The sequence below is a fragment of the Mobula birostris genome, chromosome 24 (assembly GCF_030028105.1).
Source record: "Mobula birostris isolate sMobBir1 chromosome 24, sMobBir1.hap1, whole genome shotgun sequence".
In the NCBI taxonomy this organism is placed as follows: domain Eukaryota; kingdom Metazoa; phylum Chordata; class Chondrichthyes; order Myliobatiformes; family Myliobatidae; genus Mobula; species Mobula birostris.
Window position 1 is genome coordinate 49,836,553 of NC_092393.1, and position 25,283 is coordinate 49,861,835.

At 41.6% G+C, this 25,283-nt stretch overlaps 1 protein-coding gene across 4 annotated transcripts in view; it reads left to right on the plus strand.

The window, feature by feature from the left end:
• Nucleotides 1-25,283, plus strand: part of cyth1b (cytohesin 1b) — a 265,069-nt gene that overhangs the window by 135,264 nt on the left and 104,522 nt on the right. The window contains exon 1 of one of the 4 annotated variants that reach the window (XM_072242623.1): nucleotides 9,080-9,284. The exons of the other annotated variants lie outside the window; for them this stretch is intronic. Within the exon in view, the coding sequence (XP_072098724.1) occupies nucleotides 9,278-9,284 (7 nt within the window). The 5' untranslated portion in view covers nucleotides 9,080-9,277. Of the gene's footprint in view, nucleotides 1-9,079; nucleotides 9,285-25,283 lie in introns of those variants that run through there. 4 annotated transcript variants of the gene reach the window in all.

Here is a 25,283-nt window from a genome sequence, read left to right on the forward strand (position 1 = left end):
AATACCGATAGTTCTGTGAAGTGATTTCATGTGTGCAATGAACAGAAGTTAATGAAAAATAGAAAAACACATCATAAAGTGGAAAAATGAAGATCTTGAACATTTATTGAAAGAGTAGATTCGTCACCGTCAAGTATATGCTGCTTAATGCTAATCACGAAACAAGTAAAGATCCATTACGACGGAGTGAGAATTTAAGGTAATTGTGAATATTCAGCAGGCTGGTTACAGAAATTTAACAAAAGCCATGGTATTAAATATTTTAAAGATTTGTGGTGATTGTGTCTGTTGATTACAAAGCAGCAGAGAAATTCGTTGATGGAGTTTGCCGAGATTGTTGCTGGTGAAAACCTAACAGGCTGAATGGCTGCATCAGTACATACATAAGATGAACAAGTGTAAGACAAAAACTGCTTACCGGTAGCACGTACATTCAGAGTTGGAAATGATGGTGAATCCAAGCTATCTCATTACATATTCTAAAATCTGAAAAGTCTGAAACACTTCTGCCCCTAAGTATTTTGGGTGAGAGACAGTCAACGTGTAACATGGCTTACAGCAATAAATACAGTGTGCACAAGACACAGGAACAGTGATACAACACATAAGACATAAGAACATTGCAAACATTGAATTGCAATTTGAAGTAGTGTACCAAAAAATGCTGATGACAATAAAGAAAAGCTGAGAGGAACAGAATGAAGAATGCAAGAACGTGGAAGGGGATGTGAAAAAGGTGATCGGTTCAGAAGCCAGCTAACTCTGGGGAGGAAGTTGTCTTGGATGCCTTGGCTTTCAGGCTCCTGTATTTTCTTCCTGAAGATAGCGAAAAGGGAATGGCCAGGGTGCCTTGGTGACCAGGGAAAAGAGAATGTAAATTCCTTTTTATGTGGCTGTAATTGAGGCCAGAATTTCATTGAGAGATTGTTACGCAATGTTTTATCAAGCAGGCTGCTTCACAAAAATTGGCTTTGCCTTTCTGAAAACCCATTCCAAGTAGATCACTTGTTTAGCAAATATATTTGAAGCTATTGCAGAATTAAATAACTAGATTTTTCTCCTGTCACTCGCATGGTGTGCCACAAATCAACTTTAAAATGAGTGACAAAACAACATCGTATTTTGAAAGGTTTTTTTTGAAACTTATACATTTGTTTTTTTGTTAGCTGAGGAATAACTATAAATCAGTTTCAGGAACTCTGAACAATCAGAAAACAGTGAACCTTCCTGTGCTACCTACTGGAATTTTGGGGATTGGTGAAGGTGCCTGGCTTATGGACCTCTGGTTTTCTCCTCCTGAAGTCAATGATCACTTCCTTCATCTTGCTTTTATTGAGTAAGAGGTGGTTGTTGTGGCACCACTAAGCCAGATTTTTAATCACCTTATATACTGATTCGTCACCACCTTAGATTTGGTCTCTGTCAGTGGTGTCATCAGCAAACTTGAAAATGGCATTGGAACTGTGTAAAGCAGGGGGCCAAGCACACAGATTTGTGGTGTACCTGTGCTGATGGAGTTGTTATCAATCTGAACTTGACTGGGGTCTGCAAGGGAGGAAATAGAGGATCCAATTGCACTAGGAGGTATTGAAGCCAAGGTCTTGAAATGTATTGATTAGTTTTGAGGGAATGATGGTATAAAATACCGAGATGTAGTTAATAAAAAGCATCCTGATGTATGCATCTTTACTGTCCAGATTTTCCAGGGTTGAGTGAAGAGCCAATAAGATTGTATCTGCTGTGGACCTGTTGCTAGGCAAATTGGAGTGGATTCATATAGCTTCTCAGGCAGGAGTTGATAGGTTTCATCACCATTCCAGCATCTGCAGAATCTCTTGTGTTTATATCTGAGTAAAACTGTTTGTAGTACTAAATCTCAGCTGCAGGATATTGCCAAAATTCCTTGGAAACTTTGTTTCGGTATTTCTACTAGGAGTGGGGTTTCCAGTATGATCATGCAGCTCAAGCCGTTTGACCCACTATGTTCTTTATGATCTTTTTTGCCCGTTGTCAGAGTGATAGTAACTGTCCTGTGACCCAACTCATCCATGAGACCATGATGTCACCAAGCTGGTCCCATTTTCCCAGTGTCCCTCTGAACCCCTCTTATCTATGTACTTCTCCATGTCCTGTTTCATTGGAAGGAAGACTAAATCTTAGTCATTTATTGTTTCTTGTTGAGGAATGCAGAGACTATTCAGACACTGAGTTAATTCACTTTCTCTCCAGGTCTGATAAAATGAGTCAAAATGTTGGGTGAAATATAGCTGACTTGGAGCCTTCCATTTCATTCTGAGGTTGTGTGCTACCTTGTGACATGTGAGATCAGATTACAGACAAGTTTGATCTACTTAAAATGTTTGTGGAAAACACCTAGCCGCTGTAACTGCCATATGGTTAAAATATTGACTGCAGTTGCTTTGAATGTGAGATACATAGCAGGAACACATATCTGAGGGTTCAGGAAGTGGCTTTGGATTCTGAGTGTTAGTTTTATTCACACAGAAACAAAACGTGCAGTAATACTAAGATTTGGGTTACACAGGTTAATATTAAAGCCTACCTACCAAAAGCATCCTTTTGGTTCATCTACATAATAACTACATAAATATTTCACTTCTGAAGGATTTACTATCCACAAAGTATGCTCTCAAATGAAACAATTACCTTTTCAGTTGCATAAGTAGGTTGAGTGCTTTGGTGTGACGTTTCCCCAGAGAGTTTCCTGTCGTCACAAGTTGCTTCATGATGCTCCAGCTGAGAGCTGGCAAGGTTCCTCTTCAAACAGTGAGAACGTAAGAAATAGGAGCAGGAGTAGGAGTCGGCCATCTGGCCGGTTGAGCCTGCTCTGCCATTCAATAAGATCATGACTGATCTGACCATGGACTCGACTCCACCTACTTGCCTTTTCTCCATAACCCTTAAATCTCATGTGCTCTCACTCTGTTTCTCTCTCCCTCCCATCTCGCGCGCTCTCTCTCCCTCCTCCCTACCTACTTCTCTCTCCTCCCCGTTATTAAATTCATAAATTTTGCTAATATTGTCAAACAATAATTATCACCCACTCCTGGCCATGAATATTTGGTAAATGATCATGCAAACCTAATTCTGATTTTAAAATGAGTAAGTATTCATCAGTCAAGTGTTAAACATTAGTCACCAGACAAGGCTCTGCATCTACCTCATACTTGCAAAGAGCCACACCCCAGCTGCATTAGAAAAATGTTCAAGTAGGACAGCTGGCAACCTGCAGCAATTTTGAGCTTCGGTAGTTCCTTCAACAAGTTGGGAGTGGATATTATGATGGTGCCTCCCCTTCTTGGTGGAGCTTTCATCTGTATGAGCTTGAGATTTAATGAACCTGAGTATTCTCAGAAATGGGCCTGTCAAGATGTTTATTTACTCTATAATCCCATTTGGCCCATATCCCTCTAAACCTTTCCAATCTATTGTGTACAGTCTAGCTGCCACATTACAGAAAGGATGTGGCAGTAAGCGAGGAAGACAGCTCAGAAGAAATTTACCAGGATGTTGCCTGAACTGGAGGTTTATAGTTGGAAGGGGAGATAGCTGGGTTGGGTTTATTCTCACTGGAGTATAAGAGGCTGAGTGATGAGTCTTGATGAAGGGTCTCAGCCTGACACATCGACTCTTTATTACTTAATTTATGGTTGGCATAGACAAGGGTCCTACACTGTGCTGTTACATTTCTACTATTCTATTCCTAATTAAAATGGAAAATGCTGGAGACACTAGCATCGATAGACTCAAACCCAGTTGATGTTTAATTTTTGAACAAAAGGAAGTCTGCAGATGCTGGAAGTTGGAGCAACACACACACAAAGTGCTGGAGGAACTCAGCAGGCCAGGCAGCATCTACAGAAAAATGTACAGTCGACGTTTCATCCTGAAATGTTGACCGCTCTTCTTTCCATAGATGTTGCCCTGCACCAACTTGTTCGCGTACCTGGAAATCTAAAGTTGACTATTTTGGAATATTGGCCCAAGGATACACAGCCACTCCCTGCCTTGTGTCCATCAGTTCCATCAGTAACACAGGAAATCCTTTGCAGGAAGCTCGAACTATAAACCATATCCTTTCCCGTCATTGATGTAGAAATCACTTCCTTTTACCAATTATTCGGTTACAATATTTGGTGGTTTCATCATTGTGCAGTATAACTCCGGAATAAGAGTATGATATTGTGGAAGGCTTTATTAATTGGTGTCATTCAGCCAATGATGGGGTTATTCAGTGAACCAACAAAGACTTCAGTACCAAAAAGTGAATAAAATCTTGATTTTATTTTGCTCCGTCTAGTGGAATTAGTCCTTACTCTTAATAATTTCTCCTTTGGCTCCTCCCACTTCCTCCAAACTAAAGGTGTAGCCATGGGCACCCGTGTGGGTCCCAGCTATGCCTGCCTTTTTGTTGGCTTTGTGGAACAATCCATGTTCCAAGCCCATACTAGTATCTGTCCCCCACTTTTCCTTCGCTATATCGGCAACTGCATTGGCGCTGCTTCCTGCACGCATGCTGAGCTTGTTGACTTCATTAACTTTGCCTCCAACTTTCACCCTGCCCTCAAGTTTACCTGGTCCATTTCCGATACCTCCCTCCCCTTTCTTGATCCTTCTGTCTCTATCTCTGGAGACAGCTTATCTACTCATGTCTACTATAAGCCTACGGACTCTCACAGCTACCTGGGCTATTCCTCTTCTCACCCTGTCTCTTGCAAAAATGCCATCCCCTTCTCGCAATCCCTCCGTCTCTGCCGCATCTGCTCTCAGGATGAGGCTTTTCATTCCAGAGCGAAGGAGATGCCCTCCTTTTTTAAATAAAGGGGCTTCCCTTCCTCCACCATCAACTCTGCTCTCAAACACATCTCTCCCATTTCACGCACATCTGCTATCACCCCATCCTCCCGCTACCCCACTAGGAATAGGGTTCCCCTTGTCCTCACCTACCACCCCACCAGCCTCTAGGTCCAACATATAATTCTCCGTAACTTCTGCCACCTCCAACGGAATCCCATCACTAAGCACATCTTTCCCTCCCCACCGTCTCTGCTTTCTGCGGGGATCGCTCCCTACATGACTCCCTTGTCCATTCGTCCCCCCCATCCCTTCCCCACTGATCTCCCTCCTGGCACTTACCCTTGTAAGAGGAACAAATGCTACACATGCCCTTACACTTCCTCCCCTACCACCATTCAGGGCCCCAGACAGTCCTTCCAGGTGAGGTGACACTTCACCTGTGAGTCGACTGGGGTGATATACTGAGTCCGGTGCTCCCGATGCGGCCTTCTATATATTGGCGAGACCCGATGCAGGCTGGGAGACTGTTTCGCTGAACACCTACACTCTGTCCGCCAGAGAAAGCAGGATCTCCCAGTGGCCACACATTTTAATTCCACGTCCCATTCTCATTCTGGTATGTCTATCCACGGCCTCCTCTACTGTCAAGATGAAGCCACACTCAGGTTGGAGGAACAACACCTTATATTCCGTCTGGCTAGCCTCCAACCTGATGGCATGAACATTGACTTCTCTAACTTCCGTTAATGCCCCAACTCCCGGTCGTACCCCATCTGTTATTTATTTATATATACACATTCTTTTTCTCTCTCTCCTTTTTCTCCCTCTGTCCCTCTCACTATACCCCTTGCCCATCATCTGGGTTCCCCCCACCCTTTCTTTCTCCCCATCCCATGATCCTCTCATATTCCCTTTGCCAATCACCTGTCCAGCTCTTGGCTCCACCCCTCCCCCTCCTGTCTTCTCCTATCATTTCGGATCTCCCCCTCCCCCTCCCACTTTCAAATCTCTTACTAGCTCTTCCTTCAGTTAGTCCTGACGAAGGGTCTCGGCCCCAAACGTCGACTGTACCTCTTCCTTTAGATGCTGCCTGGCCTGCTGCGTTCACCGACAATTTTTATGTGTGTTGCTTAAAATTTTGATTGGGTGGTTTCTATCCTAAAACTGTAATTCATTCATGGTTGGTCCGGTGGCCTGTTCAATGATGCCGTTTCTGAGATGGATTAACTTGAGATCAACTTTATTTAATTTCTTTTGCCAATTGTGTAGGAAGCTGTAAAAATAGACTTTTAGGCACATTCCTTGAGTGGTTTTGATTAATTATTGGGACAAAGTCTTGTTCCTGAATGGATTATGGAATTGAGATTTTATGATTCCCTCATGCAGTCCGATTGTTAACAGCAACCGTTCCTGTTTCATTTTCTAAGTTCTGTTCCATACAGCTCTGTTCCCTATAAACCTCAGTAGAAGATATTTTTTGTGTACTATTTCTGCTATGAAACAGCACAGAAGGACACTATTTGGCCCATCTTGTTAATGGCTTTAAATGTTGCTGAACTCTTCTCCAGGTCTGATCCATGTCATCTTTTCAGAGAGCTAAAAACAAATAACCTTTTATTTTTGTATTAGCCATACACAGCATCTTTTCATTGCTTTTCTCCAAACACAAAATGATTTGAGAGGTCAGTCAGCATGTTCTGACCAAGACTGATCAGGCTTCCAGGTGAGTACCTTGCCTCTTTCTGTCAACCAGTCCTTTCCTTACTCCACTAAATATTTATTTTCCTCAAGTTCTGCATCAAATGATTTTTGTTTACTGCAAATGGGAGGCTTTTGTGAGAATGAGAATTCTTTAAGAGCCAGGAGTCACGCAGCACAGAAACAGGCCCTTCAGCTTAACTGGTCCATTCCAATCAAGATTCCGATCTAAGTCCTATTTGCCCACATTTGACCTGACCCCCTTTAAACCTTTCCTGTCTATGTTAGGGTTGCCAACTGTCCCGTATTAGCCGGGACATCCTGTATATTGGGCTAAATTGGTTTGTCCCATACAGGACTGCCCTTGTCCCGTATTTCCCCCGCTAAGGTAGAGCGTTCGTATGAACCGTTCGTAAGCTGAAATGGCGTAAAGCACAGAAGCAATTACCATTAATTTATATGGGAAAATTTTTTTTGAGCGTTCCCAGACCCAAAAAATAACCTACCAAATCATACCAATAACACATAAAACCTAAAATAACACTAACTTATATTAAAAGCAGGAATGATATGATAAATACACAGCCTATATAAAGTAGAAATAATGTATGTACAGTGTATCAGAATTGGGAAAACTGATTTGTAGAAAAAAAATTGGCACGTACATGTATGCACACATCACACATGCGCAAACAGGTGCCCGCGCAAGGCTTCATGGTCATTGTAGTCTTTATCGGGGTAAACACAAGTGTCCCATATTCGACTGATACTTTCGTCCCTTATTTGGGAGTGAGAAAGTTGGCAACCCTAATCTATGTACTTGCTCAAGTTCTTTTTAAATGTTGGTAATATACCTGCCTCAAACACTTCCTCTGGCAGCTCATTCCCTATTCTGACCATAAACCACTTTAACATTTGATTACTGAGTCCCTTCCACATTGGGTAGAAATAACACTCGGAGATCAAAGAGAAAGGAAGGACTGAGACTGAGGCTTTCAGCCTACTCTGACTGCCCTGGGTCTATAGATTCAGTTTTGTTGTGAATGCTGTTGTTTGAATGATTTGTGTTTTCTTTTCCTCTTCTCTGAGCATTACATGTTGGGGTCTTTTATTTTTAAGTTGGGATTCTTTTGGGTTTCTTTGTGGCTGCCTATAAGCAGACGAACCTCAAGGTTGTATAATTAATACATTCTTTGATAATAAATGTACATTGAACCATTTGAAAGGAGAATGGTTAAGGCAGCCACAGTGACGCAGTTAATAGAGCTGCTGCCCCATAGTGCCAGGGATACTGGTTCAATCCTGACCTTGTGTGCTATGTATGTGGAGTTTGCATGTTCTCCCTGCCTGCACATGGGTTACCTCCTGGTGTTTAGTTCTCGCTCACATCCCAAAGACACGCTAGTTGCTAGTTTAATTGGCCAGTTTAAATTGCCCCTAGTTGTTCAATGGCAGAATCTGGTAATTCATAAGAATGCAGGGATTTTAAAATGAGTCCAGGTGGTTGGTTGAGTTGGAGGACTTGTTCCTCAGCTGTCTCTCTCTAAGATGACATAATACTGTGAAGGAATTGGGGAGGAAAAGAGATGGATGACAATTAGAGCAAGGAGAACATTTATTGCAATGAGAGGATACCAGTGGTTCAGAGATTAAGCTTGATACACTATAGGTGTTTGTGAAAGGAAGCTGGAACCATTGAAGAATGAAGAATATCAGCATTTATTTAAGGAAGGCAGTTCAGGCATAAACTGTGTATTAGTTTGGGGGGGTGGGGAGGGATTGGGAGTGGTGAGCAGGGTTCTGAATGTTAGTTGGAGGCAGAAAAGAGGATTATTTGAAGCAGGAACATAAAACGCTGCAACATGATGAAGAGAGGAAGATTGCTGATTTGAATATGGACAGGCAAAAGGAAAACAGATTGGAAAGGAAGGATTATTTTATAAAACACATTTCTGTTTCTCATACCCCATTGGCAGACCCCCAATGTGCACAAACCTAAGTCTGATTTTAAAAAAACTTCATTTTATTTGTTTTATTTTTTTTCCCTTAAGTATGATGTGTGAGTTTACTTTTCAAATGAAGTTAACAGTGCTTGCAGCTCAAGTTACAAAGCCTTCATTGTTCATGGTATTCATATGCTTATAATTGAGGTCATTACCTAGTTTTCAGCTGTTTGAGTCTCTTCTGTTCTTGAAGCATTTGTTGTTTTTCTAAATTGGAAAATATGATCCTTGTTTGGGACCCTGATGAAACTGTTGTTTCTTTGTGAAACCACTACTGTTTGTGTCTTTTGATGCAAGTTTCAAATGGAGGTGTCTGAATTGCTACTACCATGTGGTTTAATACCAGAAAGGAAGCTGACAGATTGTTGAAATTCAGTTCTCTCATGTACGTCAGACCTACCCACCTTAAAAACAGACGGGTGTTCAACCTGAAATGTTATTCGATTTCCCTTTCCACAGATGTGTCTTGACCTCCTGAGTATTTTCACAATTTTTCTGTTTTTTATTTTAGATTTTTAGTGATTGTGGATTTTAAAATTTTTACTCACCCTACCTTATTGGATAAAGTGTTCACTCAAAGCTAGTGTATCATTCGGTTATATAAGATGTTAACGTTGTTTGAGGTTATCATCCTTTACCATTGGGGAATGATGTGTTGAATGTGGCAATATCAGCAAAGCCAGCATTGAAAGACATTTTGTTTAAGAAAACAGGTTCTGGCCACAATCTATGCCACTAAATTCTACTTTCTTAGCAAGATGCCAGGTAAGTTATTTAATGTTGTGCTTTTGTTTGCTCGTGTTTCTTTTTCAAAGTCAAAGTAAATTTATTGTCAACGTTCGTATATGTCACCATTAACTACATTTTCTTGCAGGCATTTACAGGAAGGTAAAGAAGTAGAATAGAATTTATGAAAAACTATATCCGAACGAATTCGGATAAACAATGGATGTGTAAAAGAAGACAAATTCTGCAAATAAAAAAATAAATAATACTGAGAGCACGAGTTCTCAGAATACAAGAGAGAACTGAAATCTGAGGTCATTAATATATATCATGCCAAGGTAAAACTGCAGATAGCGTGAGATGTGAATAAAGTGCACTAATAAAGTAGGCGTTCCTTAGAAGTTGAGTCAGCATAAAGTCTAATAAGCTGTGAGTCAGAAAATAATAGTCATCTGGAGGAGATAGAAATGCTGGTGGAATGGGATGACTTGTGGAGGGTTAAATTTTACACAGAAATGTGCAAAGTGTTATATTTTGATCAGAAAATTGAGGAAGGCAATTTTCAGCTAGAAGGCACAATTCTAACAGGAATTGAAAGATTTGGAAGTACATCTTCATAAGCCATTGGTGCCAGGGCAAATGGAGAAAGTGGTTAAAAAGCCCAAAGGTCTCTCAGCTTTATCAACAGAGGCATAGACTGCAAGAATAAGGAAGTCATAATGATTTTTTGAATAATATTGGTTCAACCACGTGGTTATTGTGTCCAGTTCTGGGTGTTGTATTTGAGAACAGATGGGAGAGGGAGCCGAAGAATTTGCTGCAGTGCTTCAAGCAATGAGGGACTCAGTTACGTGGATGGATTGCAGGAGTTGGTGTTTTCTCCTTGAAACACAACCAGCCAAGCGGTCTTTTGGAGATATTTAAAGTTGCGAAGGGGAGACAGTAGATGGTGAGAACCATCTTCATTGGCCAAAATGTGAAGCAACAGAGGAGCTAGAATGAAGGTAATTGACAAAGGAGCCAAAATTAACAGGTGGAACATTTTTATGCAGAGAATGATTGATGTCTGACATCTGCTGCTGGTGTGAGTAGTGGAGACACAGCCAAACATGATGTTCCTTAGGGAGCTGGACAAATACTTGAAAGGGAAAATATTGCAGGATTGTGGGGAGATGATGGGAGAATGCAATCGCTCTTAATAATTGCCTTTTTTTAAAAACTGATCTTTTGTGATTGCAAGACCTTGCTGGACATTAAGAACTTAAAGTACTGAGGGTCTTCCCCATCGGTGAGTTACCTGTTAGTGGAGAAGCTAAAGGAGCTGGACATGGTGTGGACTGTGATGCTGCCTGTGACAGAGAGGTGTTGGTGCATGAAGGAAGTGTGCAGTCTACCAGTGAATAATTACCTTAGTCGCTTTTCTTGTGTTTGCAAGACCCTCCTGCTGGACATTGGTAGTGTGGAATGCTGTAAGTCCAATTCATTGGTTTATTGGCAAATGGTGGGAGAGCTGCATTGCCTCGGTCATAGCAAGGACTAGGCTTCAAGCTGCAGTGTTGCCTGTCTACAGCCGCCTGGGGAAGGTGTTGGAGTCGGGCACTCCACCAGAGTGCCAGTGGCAGTGTGGTGCAGCGTCCATGCTGAAACCGGTACTACCCCCGGTGTTTGCTTAGCACAAGACAGGCCATATTGTGTTCAACTGGAGACTGCTATAATGTTCATGAACTCGGACTTGGACTTTTTTGTTTGTGTGACTATATTTTATTGCTATCTTATGTGCAGAGAAACACTGTTTGGGTGTATTCATGGGTACTTATGTGGTTGAATAAGAATTAAACTTTAACTTGACTGCTTGAGTTGCTCTTATATGGAACTGACAGACTCAAAGGACTGATTGGCTGCCTTCTTCCTCCATTCTGATGAAAGGTCTCAGCCCAAAATGTTGACTGTTTATTCCCCTCCGTAAGTGCTGATTTGATCTGCTGAGTTCCTCCATCATTCTGTGTATGTTACTCTGGATTTCCAGCATCTGCTGAAGCTTTTGTATTGCTGGTCTTCTTCCAAGTTGTGATTCTGTAAAAGGGGTTCATTTCTGCTAAAAGCAGTTATTGCAATGATATAAATTTTACTCATTTTGTGGTGTAACTCAAGTGGGTGAAAGCAACAACTTGGGCAGATAGACAGAGCCAGTGAACAAGAGGCAGAATACATAGAAAAGATTTTTATCAAGAGTAGAAAATGAAAGAGTGGGAGTTGAAGGTGGTATTCCACAGGACTGGTGCTTCGTTTTACACCAGAGTTAGCACCATTGTGTTTTCAGAGTGATAGGCATCTTGTGCAGCAGCTGTAATGCTGGTCACTGATGGCAAAGTTCCAACCCTGGTCTGTTGGGTGACCCTTGCACAAGTTGTGCCCAGGCATGGCTTAAGCCATGTTTCTGTAGGATGGTTCAGGATTTGATCTTTATAGGGTTGTGTGGGGGAGAGGGGGTGCCTGCATGAGGAAAATTATGCAGGGTATAGGGCAGAACCCCAGCAATTTTCCATTCAAGTGCAGGATCTTTTCCGATACAGGACTATTCACTTCCCCATCCTCCCTCCACCTTTCTCTTATCTCCACTTCCCTCTTTTCTCATCTTCTACCATCTTTCTTCTCTGTTTCATCAAACTCCCTTCCTCCTTTCACTCCTCACCCTCCCTGAAGAAAGGCTTTGGATTAACATGGCAAAGCCATTTTCACTTGTTTGTGATTCATAAAAATAAACTTTGGTCTACAGAAGGCAAGGTATGTAGAGATAAGGAGTTTTTAATATATTTTTAGATACAGCATTGTAACAGGCCCTTGGACTCCAACAGTCTACGTAGCCCAATTACAACGTGTGACCAATTAACCTACTAATGCGTACATCTTCAGAGTGTGGAAGGATTAATCAACAGATTACTGTGGAACAATGTAAAAAGAAAATACAAATTCCTTACAGACAGTGGTAGGAATGGAACCCGGTTGCCTGCGCTGTTTGATGCTACCCATTGCACTGAATAGTTCATGTACATTCCATTGTAAATAGCATCAATGGCATTGTTGATTGCCTAGATACATTTAATGGGGGCCGGCGGAGAATGCTGAAGCATGGCAAAGATTCAAAGCACACTTATTAAAGAATGTTTAAATTATACACCTAGAAATTTGTCTGCTTATAGGTAGCCACAAAGCAAGAAACTCGAATAACCCAATTAAAATGATCCCAATCTGCTCCTAGAATAGCAGCACGCATGTGTGCGCGTGCACACACACACACACACACACACACACACACACACACACGTACTTTTTCCTGTATCATTTAGCATATTTCCCCATTTGGGCTTCAATTAAATTACATGTATTCACTTATTTTTGGCCCAGTTTCTTGTTCTTGTGCCTCTATGAAATCCAGCGTGGCCCCTTGGGGGGGGGGGGTGCATATGACCCACATTGAAAACCATTGGAATACCCCACTCATGCTCCTGTTTTCTTTCTATGAATAAGTCCTGTGCCATCGGTGTTCCCAGAGTAAACCGTGGATTAATCAATGGGCCAGTTATGAGAGATTGTAGAAGATAAAGCTGTGATTGGTGAATAGAGCTTGAGTGAATGACTTAATGTGGTGTAGGCCAAAGAAAAGTGAGGGTAAGAGGTGCTGCATGCAGATCATTGTGTCTCATTGTGAGTTGTGCCCCTTTTTAATACTAGGACATAAAGTATAGAAAACTACAGCATAGTACAGGCCCTTTGGTCCATGACGTTGTGCCGATCTTAAACTTAATCCATCTGGGGCTCCCAACCTTTTTTATGCCCTGGACCCCTACCATTAACTGAGGGAACCATGGATCCCAGGTTGTGAATCCCTGATCCAACACTTCCCTCCCACATCGCCCTCCATTTTTCTTTCTTCTATGTACAGACATTCCACCCTGCAAAAACTCATTTCAGGGAGGTAGCACCATCAATTTGTGGGAGACTTCCGGGAAAGGTGGGATGTCTGCAATAGAGTAGCTCCTTAGCAGCTGGCCAGCTAGTTTAAATAACATTAGCTATGCTAATGAACGAATGACACCTGTTAAACTCACCTCAACATGTCTTTTACAGTCTTAACCCACCATGGGCAATGGAAAAGTCATTGTTGCAAACAGTGCAGCGAGCAACACTGTCATTATTTTGACCCCTATTAGGCAGGGGTACACTTTAGTGTAGTCTGGGGTGACATACATTTTATTATTTTTTAGAACACTCTGCAATGGTGCGCTTTCGTTCGTTGTCTCTGTCTCTGTCTCTCTATCTATATCACTCGCGCGCTCTCGCTTTCTCGCTCGCTCTCTCCTGACTCGCACGCTCTTGCTTCCTCTCTCGCGCGCGCTCTCTCTTGCTTTTCTCTCGCTTGCTGTCAAAAAAATTGATTTTCCTGATATTGTAAACAACAGGAATTCTGCAGATGCTGGAAATTCAAGCAACACTTGCTCCATTCACCAGCAACTTTTATGTGTGTTCCCTGATATTGTATATAATTTGCGGGCATCAGGGAGCCACTATTAATATGCGGGAGACTCCCGGAAGTTCCGGGAGAGGTGGGATGTCTGTATGTACCTATCCAAGAATCGCTTAAACGCCCCTAATGTATCTGCCTCTACCACCATCCTGGCAGAGCGTTCTGTGCACCCACCACTCTCAGTTTGGGGAAAAAAATGTACCCCTGTTATTCCCACTATACTTTCCTCTAATCACCATAAAATTATTCCCCCTTGTATTTGCCATTTCTGTCCTAGGAAAAAGATCTCTGTTAGGCTGTAGATATTCCAAAAAAAATTCCTCCAAACTTCTGCTAATAATGGAGCAAATATATTTGAACAACCTTTGGCATTTTTAGCTGTTAAACTTGCTTTGCTAATGTCAACTGTGCTAAGTAAATTGTGTCAGGAAGTGATTCTACTGGCCGTTAATGTTTAACATGTAATGTGTGTGCAGTTGTCTTCATGTGCCATTTCAATTTTAAAATGAGGTGTATCTGGAGCCAGATTTTAGATTTTTGTTCTTTAATTTCATGCCTTTTAATGTCAGCTTGTGTGCTTTAATATGTGAAATTAAAATGGCTGCTTTTGGCTCAGAATTAATCATGATTCTCAGGTGATTATTGGGATAGCGTTACTGTTTGTTTTTAGCACATTTTTCAACAAGCTGCCGGGTGCTAAGTATGTTAAGTAACCTTGGTGGAGCTTCCTATCAGTGCTGAAATTATGAGAAATGGTGATAGCACTAAGATTGCAAGTGCATCAGGTACTGAATAGATATGACAAGAAAAAACTTAGCACAACTAACAAGAATCCTTCCTATATACAGTACTGTGCAAAAGTCGTAGACAAATATATGTAGCTAAGGTGCCTAAGAGTTTTGCACAGTACTGTATTAGTCAACGGAGTGGAAAGCAAATCTGTGAACCAGGCGGGAGTAAAGGATATTGGGAATTGTGTGGGTGGTGCGCTGCAAGAGGGATGTGGGACAGGTGTCAGAGAAGGAGTGCTGGGCTGGTGGTTGGTATGGGTGCAAACACACCCAGCCCAAGAGACACCAGGCAAGGTCATTTGATTCAAAACATTTGGTTTATTGATCATTAGAGAAATCTCTCTGGTGCTTCCCACTCCCTTCCTCTTTTCCCAACCATGATTCCACTCTCCCTGTCCCCTTCTCCCAACCATGATTCCATTCTCCCTGTCCCCTTCCCACTCTCAGTTCACAATAGAGACCTAGATCAGAATCAAGTTTATCATGGCATTTTTTTTTATTTGCAGCAGTAGTACAGTGCAATACATAAAATTATACAGTACTGTGCAAAATTCTTAGACACCCTGGCTCTATCTATCTATAATATATATGTATTTAAAACTTTTGTATATTGTAGTACTGTATTTGAATTGTTGGATAGATTCATGTTTTATTCAGTGTTTGAAATAATTTACACAAGAATTTATCGACTGTTGTAGATGATCTTATGGCATCCTGTGCAGGAACATTGCATACCTTATTATAAACTGGTTTTTGAAATAATATGCTGAGCTGATATTTGAAAGTGTTTATAAATGATATACCTCTATCAATGGTAGGAAACCAATAGAACATCTGTTGAAGTGGTAGTTTATCTGACTGAAAAAAAATCTCAACACTATTTTTGAACATGTTGTTACATATTCATTATTTCCAGTTGTCATTTCTTTTCCAGTTATTGGGGTCAGAGTTATTCAGTAAATCACCCTTTGAATATTGTAATCCATTTTGCTTTCCTACAATGTGTTATTTCTGATCACTGTTCTCGGTTAGCATCTAGCACTGCGAGCTATTTGATTTGTATTAAATTCACAGAGCTGCATGTGAACGATCTTCTAGCAGGCTATTTGGTGGAAAAAAGGCCTCGGCTTTAAGTAAATGGCTTGCGATTGATTTGCACTAGAGATGTCCTGGAATGGATTTAAAATTGTGGAATATGAAAAATATGAGCCCTTTTGGTCAATCGCCTAGTTTATTTTAATGGTAGTCTGTGCTATTTGTGTTAGAATTTTTAATTTTATCTTTTTTAGGTTGTAGGTTGCCTTGTGTATAATAACAGCATGTAATTCTTAACTGCTACTTAAAAACTGCTCCAGATGTCATAAAAAGAGGAGTTTTAAAAAGAGACTCAAGAAAGAGGTTCTCAGAATAGAAACTTGCTCAAAACCTTGAAAAACAGGAGTAGCATCCAATTGAAGTAGCCTTTGATGGTAATTCAAAGTTAAATGGTGCCGGATGACGGAAGACATACAAGTGAATCTGCCAATAAATGGCTTCAAGTAAATATGGATATGCGTCTTCCAAACTTGGAAGACTCTCACTTGATGTCAGCAAGACCAAGGGAACTGATCGTTGACATTGGGGCATCAGAGGTGGAGAGGCTCAGCAATTTCAAATTCCATGGAGTTACTATTTCAGAGGATCTGTCCTGGGTCCAGCACGCAAATGCCCTTACGAAGAAAGCATGGCAGCGCCTTTACTTCCTTAGAAGTTTGCGAAGATTTGGCATGACATCTAAAACTTTGACAAACTTTTATAGATGTGTGCTGGAGAGTATGTTAACTAGTTGTATTATGGCCTGGTATGGAAACAACAATTCCCTTGAATGGAAAAGCCTACAAAAAGTAGTGGGTACAGCCCAGTCCATCACTTGTAAAGCCCTCCCTGCCATTGAACGTATCTGCACAGTGTTGTTGCAGGAAAACAGCTTCCATCATCGAGGACCCCCACCATCTAGGCCATGCTCTCCTCACTGCTGCCATCAGGACTCACACCAGGTTCAGGAATTATTTCCCCTCAACCATCAGGCTTTTGACCCAGAGGGGATAATTTAACTTAACGTCACTCACCCCATCACTGAATTGTTTCCTCAATCTATGGTCTCACTTTCAAGGACTCTTCATCTCATGTTGTCTATTTATTGCTTATTATTATTATTATTTTTCTTTTGTATTTGCACGTTTTGTTGTTGTTACACGATGGTTATTTGTTGAGTGCAGTCTTTCATTGATTCTGTTGTTTCTTGTATTTACCGATCTCAGGGTTGCATATGGTGACGTGTACTTTGATAATTTACTTCGGATGGGCTGTTTTGGCTTATCTGCCCACAAGGATCATCTATCTGGCAATGACTCTATATCAACCTTGAGCATGTTGCATACCTGCACCACCTGCCACATGCCATACCTCACCTGATTCCACCATTTTAAGGTCACTTACTACCTTAATGCTTTTTCCATCCCCATCTCCACTGTCAACATGCCACTCTCTCGTATTAAAAGAAGCTGGATGATAAGAGCAGGAACTGCATAATATAGTTGCAAATTTATTTGTGTTTGGCTTCTTATTATTTGGCTTCGTACAAAGGGAATGGTATTGGTAAATGTACGAGTACAATCTGCTCACAAGACAGGAACAGAATTAGGCCATTTGGCCCATATAGTTTGCTGCACCATTTCATCACGGCTGATTCTTTTCTATCTTGGCCCCAATCTCCTGCTTTTTCCCTGTATCCATTCATTCCCAGACTAATCAAGAATCTATCAACCTCTGCCTTAACCCAATGACTTGGCCTCCACAGCCACCTGTGGCGACAAATTCCAGATTCACCACTCTGGCTAAAGAAATTCCTTCTCATCATTCTAAATGGACATCACTCTATTCTGAGGCTGTGTCCTCTGGTCTTAGACACTCCCACCATAGGAAACATACTCTCCACATTCACCCTATTGCAGCCTTTCAACATTTGATAGGTTTCATTTAGATTCTGCTGCCCTCCTTCTCTCCCCCCCCCCCTCCCCAACCACTCTTTTGAATTCCAGTGAGTATAGCTCCAGAGCCATCAAACGCTCCTCATATGATAAGCTGTTCGATCCTGGAATCATTTTTGTGAACCTCCTTTGAACCATTTCTTAGATTTAGCGGCCCAAACCTCCTCATAATACTCTAAGTGAGGCCTCGCCAGTACTTTTATATTCTAGTCCTCTTGAATGTTCATCTTTGAATACTGTTGCTAAATTGGTTTATTATTGTCACACATACTGAGGTAAAGTGGAAAAACTTCTCTTGCATATTGTACATACAGATCGATTCATTACACAGTGCTTTGAGGTAGTGCAAGACAAAACAATAACAGAATGCGGAAGAAAGTTAACAGTTCAGAGGTTGACAGCAGTAAGATTCATGATCACAATGAGGTGGATTGTGAGGCTGAGAGTATTTTATCTCAGGAGGAAATCTTAAGATAAGAGTCCATCTTATAACAGCAGGAGAGAAGCTCTCCTTGAGCCTGGTGGCATGTGATTACAGGCTTTTGTATCTTCTGCCCAGTGGGAGGGGCAAAGAGGAAAGAACACCAAGGGTTGGTGGGATCTTTGATTATGCTGGCTGGTCTACTGAGCTAGCAAGAAGTGTAGACACTGTTGCTGGAAGGGAGGCTGGTCTCCGTAATGTGCCGAGCTGTGTCCAAAGCTCTATGTCGTTCAAAGTAAATGTATAATCAAAGTTCATATGTCAGCATATACAACCCTGAGAGATATTTTCTTGTGGGCATTCACAATAAATACAGGAAATGGAGTAGAATCAATGAAGGAGCGCGCCCAGCAGGATGGTCAAACAATCAACATGCAAAAGACAACAAACTGTGCAAGTATGAAAAGAAAAATAAAGAAATAATAATAAATAAATAAGCAGTAAATATAGAGAACATGAGATGATGAGTCCTTGAAAGGGAGTCCATAGGTTGTGGGAACAGTTTAGTGATTGGTTGAGTGAAGTTATCCCCTTTGGTTCAAGAGCCTTTATGTTTGAGCGGTAATAACTGTTCCTAAACCTGGTGGTGAATCCTGAGGCTCCTGTACCACAGTCCTGCTGACAGCAGTGAGAAGAGAGCATGTCCTGGGTGGTGGGGTGATGCTGGATGATGGATTCCTTGTGGTTATGGGCAGAGAACTTGCATACCAAGCCGTGCTGCATCCAGATAGGTTGCTTGCCATGGTGCATTGATTACAATTGGCAAAGGTTAATGGGGACATGCCAAATTTAATTAGCCTCCTGAGGAAGTAGAGGCATTGGTGAGCTTTCTTAGCCATGGCTTCTATGTGGTTAGACCATGACAGGTTATTTATGCTGTTCACTCCTCAGTATTTGAAGCTCCAAACCGTCTCGACCTCTGCACCGTCAATTTAGGCAAGAGAATGTATAAGTATAAAACATCTCATTATATTAAATTAAGAGCAGAATGTTCTGCCAATGTCCTGACTATTGTTCATTCCTGTAACAAAAATGCCCTTCAATGAGGCATTATGTCTTTCTTGTTTGCACTGGGCAAACTGACCATAATATTTATTCATCTAACAATGACTCTTTGGATGTGAAGCAATTTGAGACACTCTGAAGATTTAAAAGGCACTGCAATTTTTGCATTTGGACCAAGATTAGTTTCCTTTTTTATATTTTCAGTGTTGCCCAGTAAAATTTCTTTGAAAAAACATAGCTAATTGGATTTTTGCATTGAAACTTGATTGCAGCTAATCTCTTCAGACTCTCTCAATAAAGTTGGTGTCTTTATCTGTGTAATTAGATTGGGAATCACATGATGGTGGCTCATCTGAGAGTTTTAAAATAGTTAATGAGTGAAAGTTGTACTGTTCCAGAAGGATAAAGAGGTCATATATATATATTGATTTTATTGCAAGAGCTTGCATTTACTCATTCCTGCCTTGAACTGAACAAATCAAGCAACTGCCTGACCTCAGCTGCCATGGTAACCTGGGTCAGTGATCATCTTATGGATTGAATTCACAGGGTTTGAATCAGAAACTAAATGGAGTCCTTGATCTTTTCTGTCCATAGTATTTTTGTCAGGAATTGTCGAACAATGTATTAGAGGATGTAATCATAATAATGGGAAACTTTACAGATACTGATTGCCCTCTGGTGTTTTGCACCACCACCTGTTCTTCATGGGCATTGCCACCCCTCTGTTCTGCACAGGCCATCTATTCTTCACGCACAAGTTGAGTGATTGCCGAAGGTGTGACAGTGAGGTAATCCTGTAAACACCGCCCATTCAAGTGAAGTCCATCACACATTGAGTCAATTCAGTAAATTATCCCTGTTCCAGAGGAACAATGAAAGAGCTGTTCAGCTGATCCCAATTCCCTGCACTACTTTTTTTCCTTTTTAAATTTCAATCCAGTTCTTGCTTGAAAGTTGGCATTGAATATACGGTACCATATCAGGTCGATTGCGACAATATAGCGAGTGTGCATGCAGCCGATTGATCGCACGGTGAGTTCATTGGGCCTCCTGCGTTCTGGAGGTACTCTCTCTTGTGTGTGGGCTTTCGAGTGAGCGCACATCTTTTATCTCAGTGGGCTCAGTTCGTCGGTCATGCATTGTAGGGTTGCCCAGTGTGTACCATTACCATCATGACCCAGTCAAAACATTTAATTATACTACTCCATTGTAGTTACTTCCGCATATTCCGCTGGCACAATTCCACATCATAAGATAGCATCCCTGTTTTCCAGCAAGTGTTATGCAATTGGGAACCCTGCTGAATGCCACCTTGGCAAAAACAGCTTTCTAGCCAATACAAGAGATGGGTTCACCCCTTCTCACGCACAAGTGACAAGGCAGAGGATTTCTGACAGCATCACATGTTACAAGATTGATTTTAAAATAAATAATCATAACCTTTGTATCTCTCTGTAAATCCCTTTTTATTTGTATGACGTTTAGTCGTTCTGGCTGATTTTCTCCAAGTAACTTCAGGAAGAAAGAAGACTAGGACAGAATCTCTGTTACTGCTCTGCCCCTGCACTACAGTTGCCATTCCGTCAATGTGAACAAATCCATTGTAGGGGCTGTCTCAGCAGAGAGGGGATGGCTACACATTCTTAATGACTTCAACAGCTGCCGTGTCTGTGATGTGTCCATTCTCATCTCCTCCCCTATACCCCATTTCCACTCATTTTATGGCTTGCATGTGGCCAAGTGGTTAAGACGTTGGTCTAGTGATCTGAAGGTCGCTAGTTCAAGCCTCAGCTGAGGCAGCGTGTTGTGTCCTTGAGCAAGGCACTTAACCATACATTGCTCTGTGACAACACTGGTGCCAAGCTGTATCGGCCCTAGTGCCCTTCCCTTGGACAACATCGGTGGCGTGGAGAGGGGGGACTTGCAACATGGGCAACTGCCGGTCTTCCATACAACCTTGCCCAGGCCTGCGCCCTGGAAACCTTCCAAGCGCAAATCCATTGTCTCACGAGACTAACAGATGCCTATTTATTTATTTGTGGCTTGCAAAACTGTCAGTTTGATCAGAGTCATTCAATATTCATTTACATTCAGCAACACTTGTAAAAGTACAGAAGTTCTTTCTTAAAAGATAGTTTAATGATTTAAGAATGTAAAGATTTTTTTCCTCTTTTAGAAGCTAAAATATACACTTGCACACAACCAAAAGTTATTAAAATAAATAACAAACATTAAAATGCTGCAATAAAAAATGTGCCGCAGGAACTCAGTGGGTTGAGCAGCACCTGCCGGCATGAGAAAGGGACTGCCAGTGGCTCAGGTCATGGCTCTGCACCAGATGTGCCGATGCAAGGTTTCAACCCAAAGCATCAACGATTCCTTCCCCCTGACAAATGCTGCCTGGCCTGGTCAATTCCTCCAGCAGATTGTGCGTTGTTCCAGGTTCCAGCATCTGCAGTCTCTCGTGTCTTCAAAATTTAAATGCTCATCTTTCTCCTGAGAGCCTCTGTCTTTCGTTTATTTGTCTTGGAGTCATACAGCTGGGAACCATGCTGACTAGGGGAACCCATCTGTATTAACCCAACATTTGGCCCCAAGGCATGAGTGTTACATACTGTATATGTGGAACAAGAATGACAAAAAGTAGGATTAAAGTTTTTACTGAGTTATGTTAGTAAAAGTACACACTAAGCAACTTGCAGTGCAGGAGCGATGAATCAGGCCCGCCAAGTCGAAAATGTGTGCAATCTAAAGCCTGCATGAAAAGATAGAGCCCTCTGCAGGGAGGACGCCAAATCAATTCACCACCTGATCAATCAGCTGCATGTTCCTTTGTCACAATTGAACAATCAATGCAGTTCAACGAGAACCAGGTCAAGATACGGGTTGTCCAGCCTGCGAATTGGGAGTCCCACAGAAGATTATGCTGCTCCGCCTCACTCCTTCAGAAATGCACCAGGACAGTCACAGGGCAACAGGTGACTTAAACTAGTCCCGGCACTGGAAAGCCAGGATTTCCGTGGCGATACCCAGGTAAGACTGTCGGAAATTTCTACAGATGTATCATGAATTGTATTCCAACTGGTTGTATCACCGTCTGGTATGGAGTGGCCACTGCGCAGGGTCAGAAAAAGCTGCAAAACGTTGAAAACTCAGCCATCTCTATCATGAGCACTAGCCTTCCCAGCATCAAGGACATCCTCAAAAGATAATGCCTCAAAATGTCGGCATCCATCATTAAGGACTCCCATCCCCCGGGATGTGCCCTCTTCTTCTCATTGCTACTGTCAAGAAGGAGGTATAGGAGCCTGAAGGCACACACTCAACGATTCAAGAATTGCTTCTTCCTCTGCCATCAGATTTCTGAATGGACAACCAACCTATGAACAATGCCTCACTATTTTTTCTTTTTTTTGTGCTTTTTACACTGCTTATTTAATTTAATTTTTATATACATTGTAATTTATAGTTTATTATGTATGGAATATACTGCTGCCACAACACATGTGATGACATATTGCGGTGATATTAAAACTGATTCTGATAAATACCAGTATTAGATTTATTACATCCATGTTACACTCCTACAGCCTGCTCAATAATTGTTTTAGTTTTTAATTCATGAGTGTGATTTAGAAACAGATTGTTGTGTAGCTACTTGTTAAAATCTTGATACAGGATCTTGAGCTGAACTGCCAACAGTTCCTCCTGCTGACAGGTACTGCTCAACCCAGAGATCCTGTAGCAGATGTTTATTGCAGCATTTTAATGCTTATTTATTTTAGTTTTAATGACTTTAGTTTCAGTGTATAAGTGTATATTTTATCTTCTAAATGGGGGGATAAAACTTTTATATTCCTAAATTAGTGCATTTAAATTAGACACAACAGTGATCTGATTCCAAATCACCAGGGAGTTACTCTTTCTTGTAATCTTAAATAGCGACCAACTTTTAAAAGTAATATTGAAAACAACAAATTGCTTGTAAGATTATTTGATTGTCTGATGTAGAAGTGTTAGAAAAGGTGCAGAGGAGATTTACTAGGATATTGCCTGGATTAGAGAACACATCTCATGAGGAAAAGTTGAACAATCTGGGGCTTTTTCTTTGGAGTGAGGTGATTTGACAGAGGTGTACAGGGTAAGAGGCATAGATTGAGTGTACAGCCTTTTTCCTTGGGGGAGGGGATGCAATAATGTAAGAGGACATACTTTTAGGGTGATTGGAACAAAATGTAGAGAGGGATGTCAGAGTAGGTCTTTGAAACAGAGGTAAATGCATGGAGTTCAGGGGAAAGGAACTCTTTTTGGACTCAGGCTGAATTACAGAGGACTGGGAGAAGGTCTGACCCCCGTGCACGCAGGCCCACCAATGTCTGGATGTGCCCTGGTGCTCGTGAACCAGATCCCCAGCTATGGGTAAATAGCCCCACTGCCTTGTGGGCAGCCTTGGGAGAGACGAAAGCTACGGGAGTAAACCCAGGCAGCATATCCAGGGTGGAGCCCCTAAGGCGATTGGATGTCATTGAACATCCTTCTGACAGCTCCTGCAGCCAAGCTGGTGCCAAACATATTGCTTCATAAGCTTTCCTTTGGACTATACTGGTGAGACTGAGAGGGGGATAGAAACATAGAAAACCTGCAGCACAATACAGGCCCTTCGGTCCACAAAGTTGTGCTGAACATGTCGCTACCTTAGAAATTACTGGGCTTACCCATAGCCCTCTATTTTTCTAAGCTCCATGTACCTATCCAAAAGTCTCTTATAAGACCCTATCGTATCTGCCTCCACCACCATTGCCGGCAGTCCATTCCATGCACTCACCACCGTCTGCGTTTTAAAAAAAACTTACCCCTGACATCTCCTCTGTACCTGCTCCCCAGCACCTTAAACCTGTGTCCTCTTGAGGCAACCATTTCAACTCTAGGAAAAAACCTCTGACTATCCACACAATCAATGCCTCTCATCATCTTATACACCTCTGTCAGGTCACCTCTCATCCTCCATCGCTCCAAGGAGAAAAGGCTGAGTTCACTCAACCGGTTTTCATAAGGCATGCTCCCCAATCCAGGCAACATCCTTGTCCATCTCCTCTGCACCCTTTCTTGACAATTGGGCATCTCAGGACCTCCATACCTTCTGCCCAGGCTTGTGATGATGATTATCATCACCCATTATCTTTTTGAGACAGATGGATGCCAACCAAATGCATGGAACACTCTGCCGGGGTGGTGGTAGAGGCAGATACATTAGGGACATTTAAGAGACATTTAGATAGGCAGATGGATAAACAAAAATGGAGGGCTATCTGGAAGGGAAGGGTTAGATTGATCTTGGATATGTTTTAAAACGTTGTCACATCATTTTGGGTCGAAGGGCTAGTATAGTGCTGTACTGTTCTATGTTCTAATATTGTAATATTTATTGAGAATTCATTAAATAAGTCCTTCCATTTTCTTAAAGGATTAAAAGACTGATGCATAGAAAATATGAACCAGGTACCTGTACACGTGCAGGTGCTGTGTTGGAACATGTTGCTGACTTATCCCATCCAGGTGCCCTCAAGCCCAAATACCATCAGCATCACTAATGGCTGCTGTATATAAGCATAGTGCTTAGATTAAATTTCACAGCAGGGCTCATCTCTTCAGAAGAGGATGGCTGATAACTGATAAATAAATATGTATAAACTCTCAAAAGGTCAAAAAAAATGGGCAAGTACCTCAATCAAGTCTCCAAGGCCTGTGGCAAGCTGAACATCAGAGTACAATCACCATTGATCCACGAAAGAAGTGTATAGCACGCTTCTATGAAATAAATTGATCTTCAACAGATTTTGTGGTATAAATAAAGCAGGGATATTACTGAGAGGTGCAAAAGCTGTTGTTATTTATTTGAGATCCAATCTCGTAACATGCAATGCCATTAGAAATCCTCTGCCTTGTCACTCATACATAGGAAAGGGTGAATCTGTCACTTGAATTGCCTAGAAAGCTGTCTTTGTTGTGGTGGCATTCATTATCTGTGTACAGGATGATAATTCAACTATGTGCAGAGCAGATGGAACTCTGCAGGTTAATCGGTCTAGAATGTGAAAAGAACAAGTTGATTAACAAAAGTAAAATTTGTTAATACCATTAATTGTCAATTTCCACTTTGTTGAATAAAATTATATGCTTTTGTTGTGATGCAATTACTGTAAA